The sequence below is a fragment of the Periplaneta americana genome, chromosome 2 (genome assembly GCF_040183065.1).
Source record: "Periplaneta americana isolate PAMFEO1 chromosome 2, P.americana_PAMFEO1_priV1, whole genome shotgun sequence".
Lineage (NCBI taxonomy): Eukaryota > Metazoa > Arthropoda > Insecta > Blattodea > Blattidae > Periplaneta > Periplaneta americana.
In genome coordinates this window covers 75,707,854-75,724,445 of record NC_091118.1, presented here as the reverse complement: position 1 = coordinate 75,724,445, position 16,592 = coordinate 75,707,854, and the positions used below count along the sequence as shown (strand labels likewise).

General features: G+C 32.8%; 1 protein-coding gene across 9 annotated transcripts in view; it reads left to right on the top strand.

Moving 5' to 3' along the window:
* Klc (kinesin light chain) overlaps positions 1 to 15,688 on the top strand; it is a 675,112-nt gene extending 659,424 nt beyond the window's left edge. For all 9 annotated transcript variants that reach the window (XM_069817989.1, XM_069817979.1, XM_069817988.1 and 6 more), the window contains 2 exons: positions 1,158 to 1,209; positions 9,650 to 15,688. In XM_069817989.1, the coding sequence (XP_069674090.1) occupies positions 1,158 to 1,190 (33 nt within the window). In that variant the 3' untranslated portion in view covers positions 1,191 to 1,209; positions 9,650 to 15,688. The remainder of the gene's footprint in view (positions 1 to 1,157; positions 1,210 to 9,649) is intronic.
* Positions 15,689 to 16,592: the final 904 nt, after the last annotated feature.

Here is a 16,592-nt window from a genome sequence, read left to right as displayed (position 1 = left end):
TTGAAACATTCTCAGTCCCTAGATAAGATATGATTTATTTCCATCCATTGGATCTGTTTATTTCTTTAATATTGAAACGTTGTCCCAAATATTATGGATTTGTGACTGTTTTACCATATTTACAACAATATTCATTCTAAATATATTTAGCTTTCTGTACTGAGGTATTTTTACTGTCTCCGAAACAATACCAGAAAAAAAGACATGAATTGATATTACAGAACTAAATTAAATGTTGTGACTCTGTCCTGTAATTCTTGTACAAGTAAGAGTTTCCAGGGAACATCAAGGCCCTCTCTTCTGATTTAGTATAGGCTACGAGAGACTTAGAGTTCATGATTATTTTATGTTGAACATTGCATTTTCAATGTCTCATCGGTTTCATACATTATTAAATATTAAAAAATATTGAGGTCAAAGGTTCACTTGCAGATGGTGGCCAGTCTGCCAAGAAGTTCTCATGGTTTTGCACAATACTATAAAAATTGCTTGAATAAATCTTTTATGGCAGTCCTTTCATATGTAATCCGCCATTATTGTTCTTACACTAAATAACTACTGACATTAAAAGCATGTATCAGTCTTTCACAACAATTGAACAGTTATCTGAACGCAATCAAGTACCATATCGGTAACTGATGTGTTAATCACATTGTGAGATATTTGTAATCTAGCACCGCGTATTGGTAGATTCCTGTACTATAGCTATAAAAGAGAGAGAGGTGTAATCCAATAAGCCATGTATCTGCTTACAGAATTTCTCCTCTGCTCTTATAAACTCGGTAGTAAAATATTTTGAATCATAACTTTCTGTTGGTAAGTGACAGTTTCGTAGAGAAAAGAACTCTGAGTATGTCTGTGTTTTCCTTCAATCAAGAAGGTAAGGGAGAGAGTAAGGTCGCAAGAATCAGAACAGAGACGACCATGTTGGTAAGAGCACGACTGTACCCGGGACTCTGTGATTGTACTGTGAACAGTTTTACTAATGCGTTTTTTTAAATTTTGTATTTTAGGTTTGTTTTGTGAGTGATAGCAGCAGAATGGACAGCATGACCTCCACATCTGCAGCTTCATTACTAAGCCATATAGCTGACAATTAGCTGGATTGCAATTTGCAGTTATTGGTTTTTTTTCCATATTTTCTCTTATCGTTTCAGCATGAAGCGCGCAAGTTCACTGTCCGTTCTTAGTAGCCAAAACTTGGAGCAGGTGAGTCCAACTCATATAATGATCCTTTCTTTGTGTTGATCCGATTCTGTGCAGTCACTTGGGACTTACAAAATAAAAATATTAGAAATATAACTAGATCTGGGTTAAATAAGATCTGGTCACATTACTTCCAAAGGGCCTATCTCTTTTGGAGTTAGTTAAACAGTCGAGAAGTCTTAATCAATTTCAGAAGTTCCAATTCGCAGATCTATAATACTATGAAGTGGGGGAATATTGATCAGTTTTTAGTATTTTTTAATAACAGCTTCTTAAACAAGTTTTTTCGATAAATAAATAAAATATACATTAAATAGAGCTTTACCTTTCTAAAGATATGGTTTGTAATTTTTTGGGCCCAAATATAGATTGTTCCAAAGAAATAAATTGATTAATTGGTGTTACCTTATACAGTGGGATAATACTGATCACATATTTAGTTTGTATTATTTAATGGTGTCATATAGTACTACCGATCATTAATTTGTTTTTAAAAAGGTATATTTTTAATTTTCAAAAATATTATTCCAAGCTTTGAAAACTCCGTAATGCAACTACATATACTTATTACCATAATTTATCATATCTCATTATTTTAAAATAAATACTTCCCTATAACATGAACTTCCTGACAATTATTAGAACTCAAAATATTTCAGATCTGAAGAGAAATATTTGAAAAATAGCCTAATCTAGTTGCGTCTTCCTTGAGGACCCAGCAGTTTATAGGCAGTGAGGCAGTAATCTGTGTTACCTTACGAAAATACAATATTTCGAACTCAAGGGAAAATGGTTTCAAAATTAGGTTTTATTAATTTACGTATATTATAAAAAAATAATCTAAAACGACATTGATAGTATTACTTATTCCTTGTTATGTACCAAACACACAGCCTAGATGTTATTTGTTGCAGAACAATAACAAAATGTATTTTCTTCCATTTTTGTTGGAATCAATAAATGTGAGATTTTGTTGAACACAGCTGTGCCACTATGATGTATTATTGCTTACTTATCTATCAGTATAATTTAATATACTTTTGTTTGAAATAAAAATGTATATTTTATAGCAGTTTCATTGTTAAAAAGCAAAAATGATCAGTCTTACCTCGTCATGTGTGCATTACCCCATTTTGCAGTACCAAGCAGTTATGTGTTCTGAAACTTAGTGAATCACAGTCGTAGGTTATGTAACAGACAGTCTCTTCTTCTGATTCACAAAGTCTACACTAGGAGGTTTCCATCCTTAGGTGTTACCAGAATCCATGGATATCCAGAGTACCACAATCCTTTGTGCTGGAAATGCCAACAAATCAGCCATTGTTATTCCACGCACGCCATTGGCGTATACAGTTGTAAGGACTAAATCAGAGTCAAATATCTTTAATTTTAAGGACTACAAACACTGGTCTAAATTGAGTTTTACTTTAAATGTTCATATCCCAAGCGTGTTGAAATGGAATAACAATGGCAGCCGATTGAGCTACTCTGGGTATCCACGGACTCTGAGTGTTACATAAGGGTAGACATAGTAAGGAAGTCAAGAAGTTCATAAAAATCGTCAAATCAATCCTTTCGTAGCGAAAACCTTGTAAGTTAGTATTTTTATTATTCACTTATGTGTATATAATTACTTATTAATGGTAAGTTATTTGACGGAAATTTTAATATACACATAAGTTAATAATACAAATTGTAATTCAGACATTCCCTGGAATCAACGTACGTTGCGTCATTTTCCCGTTTGCAGCATATTTATATTGAATTCTTAATAACACATCTCCCTCCTGACAAAATATTATTTCCCTCCAACAAACATAGCGTCCTCTAGAAACATTTTAATGTTGTTCTGCGCAATGATGTTATACGAGATCTAAAATGTTTGCTTCTCTCTATCTCAAATTCAAGATTTTGCAGTTAAGTTCTTCTTCCAGAGAATGCCTCCATTACTGTATGACTTATCGGAATAACAAAGTGAATATTAAAATTATTAATATTATTAAGTTAAGTATGTTCTTTGAGATTTTTTTTCACATATTCCCTTAAGATGCATTTGCATTCAATTGGGTTTTATCTAATATAAATACTTTACATACGGTACCTTTTGAAAAACATTTTTTTAACAAATCCAAAACTTTTTCTGTAAAAACTAACATGTTGAGAACAGAAATCAGGTGAGCCAAAGCTTAAACATTTTCTATTAGATATTCAAGGCTAAAACAGTCATGTAAAAAAGGGGAAAAAATAATTGTTTTAAAGTTTCGTAAAAAAAACAAAATGATGACGTGGTGTCTAGAAGCAAAATCTTGAAACTTTCATCACCATAATAATTGTCACTATTGTTGGACCAAATGTGAAACTTTTTCCACTAGCTACTGAGCTATTCTGTTTTATTGAAATTTATGTATTCTCCCTTTTTATTACTAAACTGGCGTACTTGTCAGACCTTGAATATCCAGTAGGAAATTTACAGGGTGTTAAAAAAAATGTATTTAATATTTTAGAAGGTGATAGTATGCATCAAAACAAGAAAAAAATGTCTAATAAACATGGGTCCTACAACGCATTCTTTCTGAGATCTGAACACTTGTTCATAGGAGCTGCTCATGTGACGTCCATTTATGGCAATACATTTTTCTGCCCTACAATACACCACGCTACCAGATAATCATACCGTAGTTGACATCCCTGGCATGGAATACTGATACGTCACAAGGAATACTGAAAACAAAAGTTGGTTGCAGAGTTCAGCAGAGCTGGTGTTGTGAATTTTCGTAATCAGCATGTGTGGGCTGATCAAAATCTCCATGCAGTTGAAGAAATAAGACATCAGCACCGATTCTCAATCAACGTATGGGCAGGCGTTCTTGGCGATAGATTAAAGGCCATATGTGCTACCACAGAGATTAACTGGGGCTCATTATCAGGACTTTCTTATTAACGTATTGCCTACCTTGCTGGAGTATGTGCCATGTCAGCAAAGACTACAGATGTGGTTCATGCATGATGGCACACCAGCACATTTTCTCAGCAATGTGCGTAAACACTTGACGCCGACATTTCAGGACTGCTGGATTGATCGGGGAGACCCCACACCTTGGCCTGTTCGTTCCCCAAACCTAAATCTCCTAGACTTTTGGTTATCAAGAACAACCAGGTCAATTTCAAAGAGTGTGTGATTCCTTACGCCGAAGGGCAGAGGAATGCATTGCCATGAATGGACATCACATTGAGCACTTCCTACGAACAGGTGTTCAGATCTCAGAAAGTATGTGTTGTAGGACCTATGTTTATTAGACATTATTTTCTTGTTTTGATGCATACTAGCACTTCCTAAAATATTGGATACTTTTTTTTTTAATCCTGTATAAAACAGTGTATTGGTCTTGGCACATGTGCAGAAGCTGTCTTCCTTCTTGGTCTTCTAGTTTTGTTGTGTCCACAATGATTAAGTAATTCAGTAATTAATGTGGCTTAAGTTAAGCAGAATTTATTTTTAGAAATGAGTGGAACATTAAAAAATTAAAAACATAGTAAAATTAATAGAGAAAATCAGAAACAATAGATACAGACTGATCAAATTGAGTGCGCACACACATAGTGTATAGGTAACACATTTGATTATTGCTTCATTTGTTTTGATTACTACACTTTTCACAATTATTGTTTTTTTCTGTTATGTTGTGTCTTAAATGTATCAAAATTAATGGTATGAGTTGTGTATAAAATGGAATATCATATTCTGATAAATGATATTTAATATAAAACTTTGTGGAGTAGTAACGTAATTTTTAATATCTCTCAGTTTACAGTTTATTATATTTAAATCTTGTACATATATAGTACAATTTTCTTTGCAAGGAGAAAAAAATGTATGAAAATGAAATCTCGAGAAAAGACATGAGTTTCATGGTAATGTTATCAGTTCAGTTTTTGTTAAATTATGCCAAACTCAGATGTCTGCTACATCCAAGCTGTTCGTGGATGGATATTTAAGGTAAAGCATGGTATGATTTCGCTTACAGTTTCATTAAATATTGCCATCTGATCATAAAAATCCCAGCTAGGTGCTAGTTGCTGTAGGCAATCAGATGCTAACAAATCTAGATTTAGTTAAATTCCTGCAAAATTGAGTTAAAATAATGATCTTTTGGATCATAGTGAATGTGAACTTATTTTCTGCTATTTCGTAGTTTGTAGCAGAGATGTAGTAGACAAATATATAGTAGTAACTACAAATAGGTCTATCCATATTTTTAAAATTTCATAATAAATGAAGGATGATGCCAAGAAAAAGTATACTTAAAACATCCTTTACAATAAGAATAAACTGTGAAAAAAGAAAATTAACTAAATTTGTTTGGAAATTGATATTAAGGCATCTATTATTTATTAGCCGCATAAAACTGTTAAAACACTTCCAGTAGGTCTAGTGTTATCATAATGGTCTAAAAATAATTTAATGTACATATGCATGTCTTCAGGAATGTCCTTTTTAACTACAGTATATTTTAACTTGGTGTTTATAGCATTACAAAGAGATACAAATAAACCTGCAATAAATAAAAACTGAGTAATGCATTTATTGTACAGTACATCATGGACTGTCTTTAATTCTACTGAGATATCATACATATAATAATAAAAAGGACATTCACGTGTAATGAAAATATTTTTTGCTGTTAGTACTGAATATAATTTACAGAGGTTATACCTGTATGTACCCAGGGTGAATATTATTCCCAAATATAAAGCATATTTTGCTGTTAAGGTTCCTGGATTTACAGATTTATTTAAATGATACAAGCTGTATTTAAAATAGACATGTTCTTAGTATGTGTATAGTGTCTAGAAGAGCCATTTTTTGCAATTACGATACCCAGGAACAGAATAGAATTTTAAAGTAAATGTGTTATATTCCCAGTTAAGATAATAATATGGTATCACTACCATTTTTGTTTTGGTGTTCCTGAAGAATTTCATTTCTGTTACTAGGTTTGGTTTTTCTTGTTATGTGTTTAGCATTCCTGGGTTACTGCCCCTCTAGCCCTAATCAAAGACGATCCTGAACAGAGAGTACCCAGTTCGATTCCCATTCTCAACACAAATTATCATCTTTTTCATTGTACATCTCCCTACAGTGGATAAGTTATTCTTGGTAGTTGAATGTTTGTCATTACCGTTGGATACAATTGAGGTTTGCAGGCTCATTTGCAGCTGAGGTTGATTAATAAGACAGTGAAAATTGATAGCAACGTTTTGTTTGGAAAATAAGTAAAACCAATTATACCACAACATGCAAAAGGGAAATAAGAACTCTGGAGGGGAAAATATGTTATTTTTAATTTTTTCATAAAGTTTTTGGCTTCACAAACTGACGTTTTTGTAGAGTGTAAAGCTTGTGAAATTGCAGGGATCTCTGATAGATAAGACAAGAAATATATAAAAATGATAAATTGAGGATCATTATATTGATACAAAGTTAGTGTAACCAGACGTCCTCTTTTATCCTGACATGCCCTTCTTTTTAGGCCTTTGTCCGGGGTCTGGGCGGATTTTTTAAAAATCAAGAAATGTCCTCCTTTTCGTAACTTGTATGCCTGATATTTTGAATTATCTGATTTTACGCCTTTTTAAAGTAATTTGCCTGTAGGTGGCAGCAGCATCGACGAAATATAATCTTTGCCAACGATCATAAATCTCTTTGCTTACAAAATAATATTAAATTCACACTTTGTGTGGCCTTTTTGTGTATTTTGATAACAATTATAGTTCTCTTGGCTTCAATATGTAGTTAATTGTAAAACCATTTTATATTATTACCTTTTATCACATGTAATGCTGTGATAAAATAGATATTGACATAATTTTAAGTATAATATAGACCTGACCCTAAATCTAAATATATCGCGGGTGCTTGTGTAAAGGGGGTTAAGTCAAATTGTAAGGTATGTAAACTTCTCTGTTTTGGCACTGAACAAAACACCTTTGTCACAAAATACGGAGTATTGTAGCTGCATCATGGATGCAAGAATGATTTAACCCCTTTAACACAAGAAAAAAGTAATTCTGGAGAGTTGAAATCTGTACTTATCCCAGTTTATTGAAATCATATTTAACCCTCTTTACACGAGCACCCGCGATATATTTTGTGCGAGATCGTGCGTATTTGCTTGCTTTCCGCACAAAACCAATATGCGGTAAGTGTGAAATACCACATTCAGTATTCCCAATGTAACACGCACAACAATTTCCCTCTTCTTACCGCTTAAGCGCCATATTCATTTTACTGCTTTAGGCTTTTAACATATTATTTTTAGAGACGTTTAACATAGTAATAATTATAAATTGGAAACTTACCACTGCAATTCTACCTAAATTGCACTGTTAATTATTGTTTTTAAATATTTGCAAAAATTAAGTAAACTCTACAACACCACAAAAGTTACTGCATTTGTAATGCAAGTAACATTAAGGAAGCCGTGAAAAAATCAACAAGATTCCAGATGCCGATGTTATTACTGCAATATGTTATATAAATAATATTGTTAAAATATTAAAATGAAAAATAAATCGTTACATAACCTTACCGTTTGTTTTAAGTTCGCATTTATAGACTGGGGGAAAAAAAAGACAGACGTATATCATGGCCTGCTGGAATATAGTAAACACAGAAAACATTTTATAGCAACAATGTTGAAGATAGATATTTTAGTTTTCCAAAGTTGCCGTCATTGAACAGAAACCAAGATGGAGATTTCATTGCAACTAATTAGAAATTCCTCTTTCAGGAATGTAATAAATGATCTTCGCACAAAATAATGTACGATACATGAGCGGTATGTTTGTTTTCATGTTCTCGGAAATTAAAAAAGCTCAACTACGTTTCGCTTTTTCAATCTTTTCCTCGAACATGAAAACATCAACATACCGCTCTTGTAACGCATATTACTATTCTGTCCTTTTTTAATAATTATAGTTCCCTTGATTTTCATATGTACCTACCTGTAAAATCATTATTATTAAGTTTTATCATAATTATTTTGCAATATTAACATACTTTTAGGTATGATATAAGCCTAAATCTGTACTGTAAATATTTTGTAATAAAATAGATATTGACGTAATTTATAGTATAATATAGGCCTAAGTCTAAATCTACATATTTTCTGTCCTCTTTTTTTCGAACAATGTCCTCCTTTTTGAAGCTTTGTGTCCTCTTTTTTATCGATGTGAATCTGGTCACCCTATACAAAGTCAATATAACGATTATTAATTTTTTTGGTCCTACATAATTATCTGTTATGGTTATTATTTGTTGATGTCGGAGAAAACAGATTATTCGCCTAACAGTCCAAATAAACTGTGGCGTCCCAGCTACACAAGTCACTCATATGAGTGCGCTCTTTGTATGATGATGTAATACTGTATATATATCGAACATATATAACCAAAGGAGAAAGATTCGATACGATGCTGTGGATTGAGCCTCGGTAGCTCAGTGGTAGAGCACCCAGTGCGTAGAATTGGAGTTCCGGGTTCGATCCTCGACACCAGAGCAAATTTTTCTTAGATATCAAAAAATTAATACAAAGATTCTGAAGTCTTAACACTGCACGATAAAAACTTGTGGAAAAAGTAGGACTGTACAGAGGTGCCAGCTTTTACAGATTCCCCCCCTCCCCCACTATTATGGCCAATGGAAAAATTATCACTGAAATATATACATATCTTCCGAAAAGAGGAAAAAAATGTGTACAGAAATTTCCAATTTAGGATGAATTTATAGAAGATTCTGAAATACAGTTAATGAAGATGAATTTGCAACATATCATTCGAGTATTATATTATAGATTTATAGATGGCTTAACTGCGAAGTTCTAAATTTCTCTTGTGAAAATTGTACAAAATTGACTTAACTGTCTTGTTCTCTTCACATAGTCTTCAAATGCTGTTTCAGATGTTATTAAGATAATGTCATTTCAGTTATACTTTTTTTTCACTTATGCGTTTTTCTTTAGATCCCCATAAGAATGTATAGATGAAATTTTACTGTATAAATAATTGACAATTACAATTACTGTATCATCTTATCTTCACTGAATGGGCTCTGAAAGAATGTCATCTTAGAATAGCTTCTCTAATTTAAGAGTGAGTGTTAAATAAATCTTATAATTGAAATGATCATTTCATAATTTCTGAGTAATCTTTATAGGGAAGTTAAGTAAATAATTACAACTCTTATTTGATCATCTCTAAATGGCCACTGTAGGTTAAAGTAGGCATGAAATAAATAATTAACAGTTATATAATAGTTTGAATAGACTCTTTATTTTGAAATGTACATCACTTTATTAACCACCTCAGTAACACATTGGGACGCTGATTTGTTTGGCAAACAGAATCAGTATGAGTGTAATATTTCATATGTTCATGTTGGCAGCACGGGAGTGGCGGCGGCTCATACCTGATGAGTCTTCGTGGTCGGACAGCAAGCACCGAGCAGCTACGAGTGAAAGGGACGACGTAGAAAAACGAAGAAGCTCAGCAGAACCGTCGCCAGCTCAGCCACAAATTGATTTATATACGGTGTCTATACACAATAAGAAGCAGCATTGTTACGTATTAACAAGTCTAATAAGACAGCAGCCAGGTGATAGATGCTTCTTGCGACATTTTATTTCCTTGTTCCCATGAGATGAAGGAAGTTGCATGTTTGCCAGTTTCTTTTCTCTTTGAAAATCACCTGCGAATATGGTTGCCACCTCCCTCGTTAAATTTTCAGCATTGTCACTAATTGATACGGAAAAAAATTGTGCTATAAAAAAGAACAAATTGAATTTCTGCCACTCAGATTTATTTTAAATTGTTCAAAATAATTGCTTCTTCTATTCGTAACACAATTTTAGGATGTATTTTAAAATAATTTGATACTCATCTGTTTGTAATCTCTAAAAGATTTAAATTATTTTGTAAGCATATTTGTGCTTGGTCTCAAAGACGAAAACATGACAAAACTCTTTAACATTTGTAGGTCACTTGAAATAGCAACGATATTCTGCAGCAAAGGTCAAATCAGAAGGAAGAAGAGAATATCAAATCATTGTGATCGTTGAAATCAATTGTTGCTATTCGAAACCGTAGTAAAGGTTCACTTTTTCACAACCATTTGTGTTAATGATAAGAATATGTAATCAAATGAGATTGGAACACGATTGGGTCAGAAAATCGAGTTACAATCTTGAAATACCGTATATATTATGTTGCTAGAACTTCACTCCTGTGCCTCGTCGACGTCGTCTTCTTCTTCTTCTTCTTCACCATTTATTATGATTCTAGGCAGTTACATCAGCAACATTTGATCATTTCAGCGTCCCCCTACCAAAGCTCCTAATTAAGATCAGCGTCCCCCTACCAAAGCTCCTAATTAAGATGATAAAGTAACTTCACCAGGCTTAAAATTCTTGGACAGACAGCATCCTAACAGCTGTTTACGAGGCAGGTGGCAACCATAGCCTACTTGGAAAAGTAAAGAGCACTTGATGTGAAAGGTGAAGAATCTGATGTTTTAGAGATTTTCCTTTCATCTGACAATTGCAGTATTGTTACGGTACTGTAAGAGAGTGCCCTTTGTTTTTTTTGCTTCAAAATTTTCCTTTCGATCACAGGAAATTTTCTAGAGAGATAGTATGGAAATGATTGTATTAGTTTTTTGCTGTGCATTTCATGTGGTGAAAATATTTTGACAGGACATGTTCCATCTTACCATGTTCTCATTTGGATACAGCCAGAATACATCAATATCTATAACGCATTGGTTTACAGATTTCTCGGCAGAAAGTTAAATTGAAGAGCTAGAAAAAAAGTAATATGTCACCATTTGAATGTGAATTTGATTTAAAAAAAAAAAAACTTATGCATTAATATGATTCTTCCAATTGCAGAAAGCTCTCTAATTTTTATGCAGAAATTGCATTAATTTTGCCAATAAAAACATTGATACACATGAAGAATTATATTATGAACCATTATTAGGACAAAATTTTAAATTGATTATTATTCTGTGAGCGAATTTCCGTACTAACAAAATGTTATCATTTACCTTCTCTTGTGCCTAAATATATCCCTTCCCTCGGGACTGGGGATTTAAGAGTTTCAGTTAGCACGAATGTTTGAATATTGTGGCTGTTCTACTCGCTCCAAGAAAACATATGGGATGTAGGGAGTAGAGATTCCTTCACTAGAAAGGGGAGAAATGTTAGTAGTCTATTTTATCCTCAAAGGGAGAAATTGCAGTATTGATGAGAAGAGATTTGAATTAGATTTTGCCATTGCTGACGAAAAAAAAGAAAACACTTCAAAGATTGAACCTACCTATGTATTCAGCTGGAAAGGAGGAGGAAAATGACTTCTGCCCATTATGTAGTTAACTTCACTCCACTGACTTTCAAAAATAGATTTAATGATTTGTAACTGTCTCCAAGAAGGAAGATTCTTATTACTCCCCTTCTCCATTTAGAGAAGAAGGCAGATCCATCCATTGACATGACTAGTTTGTTTTTCTGAGCAGTAGAAGTAAAATGTAAACCCCTTCTCATCAGTGATTCGCCATTGCTTCCTCCTCCCTCCATTAAACCCTGTTATTAATTTCTTAGGAGCAGAGCGAATAAAATAAATTCCATTTGGACTTTCTGTATTTTATGAATAGACAAAACAAGCTATGGACCACAGTTTGCGAAACACTGTTGCTTCATGTTGCTGCTGTAAATATCTGCCGATCAATGAGGAAGTTTTCTAAGCAAGAATTTGAAATTGTTAGAACTTGAAAATTCACGATAATTTGTTTCTGTTTCAATTTGTTTTCCATCATCATTATATCTGAGCTCTTGTAGTCGAAGGTTGAATGAAAATTAAATACTTTAATGGCATTTGATAATAATTCTTTCGATTTCAGTTTTAAGTTTTCTTTTTTTCATTTTACGACAGCATGCTTCATATACTGTGGTCTGATAAAATCTGATAACAGTTTTGATTTTCGAATTTGTATATTTCTCTACATTTTCATTCGGAGTATTTCAAGGCATTGAAATAAAATTGGAGGTGCTTTGAAATAATATTCAACTATAAAGAAACACATTTCGAAAATATGTTGAAATCAAAATAATGTATCATAATAGAAATTTCATTTACTTACCTTTTGAGAACATGGCACCCATAAATCTTGTATTTCCCCACATGTTGCAGAAACCGTTGTTATTGAAAGTTTCCTGCTATTTTTCTTTTTAGGCAGCTTTTTACATTTATCTTCGTGCAATGTGTTTCTTCATTGCTGATGGTCTCAGCGCATCTTGCTGTGCATTTGTCTTAATTTTATTTGGAAGCAGCTAATATAGATTGACAGAACTCTCAGTACCCAATATCCTTCGTTGTATTGGGATATTGGACGAGGTATCTTGCTTGCAGGTGCTTGTGTGAGGAATCGGGCCTTTCTTGTTGAAGATGGGTGAGAAGGGAATTATGAATATCAACTATTCATATTCCAAAGTTGACGGTAAATGTTGTGTGTGTTACGAAGCATGACTTTATTCTTTGTATGTTGTATTACCTCAAAAATGCTCAACATTTTGTGTACTTAAATAATTTCAACATTTCCATTCAACATTTTACATTCCAAGACATGGTCTCAAAATAAGAGGCCTGCCAAACTTATATCACGTGACAGAACCAGAATAAAATCTTTATTGTCATGGCAACACTTTAGAACTGAATAATAATTCTACTGCAAATGCAGGATAAGTAAATAACGTGATATATATTGTACTACTTGCAGACTCACTCAGAAATAAAAACATTTCAATAGATATTTGGAGTACATCTCTCTTTAACATAGCTCTACCAACTCTGGTAAATGAAATTTCGCAAGAAAGAAAAGAAGGAAACGCTTAATTATGCTAAATTCTCTAATTGTCCAACTTCAAGTCATCAGTAACAAATTTAATGTTGATACACATATTTACGAAACTGCACAAAAATAATATGTACTCTATATTATTTCCCAAGAAAATTAATATATACGAAAGAAATGTTTTCAAAATTACAAAACGTAAACATAATTGTGTCACTTAAGTTGCACTGTTACGAACATTGTACTATTATTTGTAAAAAAAAAAATGATAGTAATGTAATTATAATAAAATAAAATAAAAAATATTGGCCTTCTAGATCAAAAGTAAATTATCTTTTACAACTTAGGAGAACATACATAATAGGGAAAGGATAAATTAATATTTTATACAGAAATATATGGTCCAAAAATAATCTTAATTAAACTTCGTACGTTTTAATGTTCCATTCCAGTTAATAAGTATTTTTTGGAGTCATAGTAATAGAAATATTCTAAATTTAGTAATTACAGTTAAATTCTTTGGTACCCATCATCTAAAAAAATAATCTGTTGTGAAACACATGATGTTCCACTATTTTTGGTTCTGTACGTGCAAAACAGTTTACCATTGTCCATTCCATTTTTAATTTGCGATTGAGCTGTAACAAATGCACAACATCCATATGCGATGAGACATCAGCTTCTATCGCATGTTATTGTATTTATAATTTTATACTATATTCATTTTAAGTATTAATCTTTCACAAGTATACCGATGATGAAGACTGTTCAATTTATAGTTTGGCCACAGAAATAAGAGACCTTACCACCTATGGATATCAGAAAGGTTTTACATCAGTTAGAACATGTACAAACTGTGTTAGTGAAATTCTTGTTTTGTATTTTCTGTTAATCGTAATAGGTTCTTGGGCACATTTTGTTGTTATAGCATAGATAATTTTGTTTCAGAAACTATTTTTTTAAAGACAAGTTATACAAGAGATAGTCACTTTCTATATAAATTGCTTTTGTCACATTCTTTCATTTCTAGATCTTTTGTTCTGAGTTTGTGCGTATTTCTGTGTGTGCGTGCATGCGTGAATATATATATGTTTCAGGATAAATGTATGCTCCTGTCCTGTGAAAGATTTTGGGATGTGGTGAATTCTCTTGAGATTTGATAATAATGTTTACAAAATAATCTCCTATAAAACACTGATTCAAGCAATATTTCAATGTGGTAGCAAGATTTGTACAATTCATGCCAATAGCAGAAAATGCTTTTAACAAATTAAATAAATTTTTTAAAGGATACAGAAGAATATCTCAAGCTGAGTAGAAAAAAATTGTATATTTTATGAACCTCGTTTAGAAATTAAACATTACACTTTTGAACCATATAGATAAACTTACAATTCAATGGTAAAGTTAAATTCCTTATATGGATGATTCTAGAATTCCACATCTAATTTTAAATTAAAAACCTGATGGATTGTTAGCAGGTTACACAGTAAAAAAATGGAATGAGATAGTTCTAACAGTACATGTTAGGAAGAAGAGAGAGAAGAAGAAGAAGAAGAAGAAGAAGAAGAAGAAGAAGAAGAAGAAGACATTTTGGAGAATAATATTTCGTAATTATTATCAGATTTTTATCTCTAGCTTTCACTGCATCCTGAATTAAATTATTTGCATTATTAAGTGTAGCTGAGTGGTAATTTTGTTCAGTCTCCGTCAGTGTTAAGAGATCAAATATGTAAGAAATTTAATATTCTACAATTGCAGACGAACTATGCCTAACAATGCAAGAAAAAGACAACAGTAAGTGTTATTCGGTGTGACGGCAATTTCTGTGGGAAAACAGAACAGGAACTGTGTTTTATTCTATGTGCAAACTGGTTTTCCTTCATTTTGTTCCATTGCACCTGCCATTTTGTTTTCAGAGTAAATATGGTAGGTGTTTTTTTTTCTAGCACTATTGCCAACTTGTCTTGATGACTTGTTTCCTTTTATTAGGAATACCGTTATGTATAACTAAAAATGTAGTAAATACATCCTATGTAATATCTTGAAGTAACATAAGTGCAGTTCTACCACTTAGTTATGTAGGAAACCTGTAGGTTCACATAGACCAAACATTGTTATAGCTATTCGAAATTAACTGGCTGCAGTTGTAACTAAAAAAATTTCCTTCCGTCAGTTATAAAATATTACAGAGATGATATTCCAGTTGCTTTTCTTTACTGCTGCACAAACAGAAAACTAGACTCGTGAGGACTGACAGAACCTTGACGATAGAGTGGTGAATGGCTCGTGAGGTGAACCCAAACAGAATGAAAGCAACTCTGATGATGGTAACTTATTTCTTCGAGTATTTTTTTAGTGTAACTGTTGTATATAAGTAGGATAAATGGTTTTTGTTTCTTATTAATTTATTTGATGAGTGTGCGGTGTTTCCAGATGCATGCTCGCACTTGGTATAAGCCAATGTAAATTGTAGTACACCACCGCTTTCTACATGTATGGTAATACTGTGCTTTGAACTAGCTTTACACAAGACCAATAAAATTGAATAAAGGAAATTTCAATTCATACCAACTATACCAAATAAATCATTATTCTCCCTTCCTGTGTAATTTTCTGTATTGCGATTTATTTTTTCAAAGATTTTTTTTTCCCATTGAATAGATATAATAGAATTAACATTTCTTTCTATTTCTGACAGCTCAATGCATAGCTTACAGTCACTAGCTGTGTGGATTATGGGTTATTGTCATGGCAACCGAAGTCAACCTTGGAAGTAGCAGATCACCTTTTGACTTCCCCTGTTCTCTTCGCCAAATCTTGCAGGCAATGTTGCCATTTCATTGAATATATCGCTAACTGACTGGCTCCTAGTAGTAGCAGCAAATTGACAACATTGCCATGACTGCAGTACCATAAGTCACATGGCTAGTGAGCTGTCAGAAGAGGAAAGAAACGTTAATTCTTCTCTACAAATGTACACATGATATTTAAATTATTTATTTATTTTTTTTGTTAATGACCTGAATAGTGGGAATAAGATAAGAACTGAAGCCATCTGCATAGCTCAGTTGACAGGGGCTCTTGCCTTCAGACCCGGAGTTATGCTCAGGCATGGGTTCGATTCCCACTTGGGCTGATTGCCTGGTTGGGTTTTTTCTCCGAGAGTTTCCCAACTATATGGCGAATGTTAGGTAACCTTTGGCGAATCCTCGGCCTCATCTAGCCAAATACCATCTCACTATCACCAATTCCATTGACACTATATGACCTAGTAGGTGATGCATCGTCGTTAAATAACCAAATTTAAAAAAAGATAAGATCTGAAAAGGGGCTTCAATCTGTAAATAAAAAATCAAATTTAAAAATTAACAGATGAAAAACAGTAAAAGACAAACTATATATGAAACAGGCAATATATACATGTGCAAAACTGGGAGCAAACGTCTCTCAGTCTGTTAAAAGGAAATCAAACCCTGCA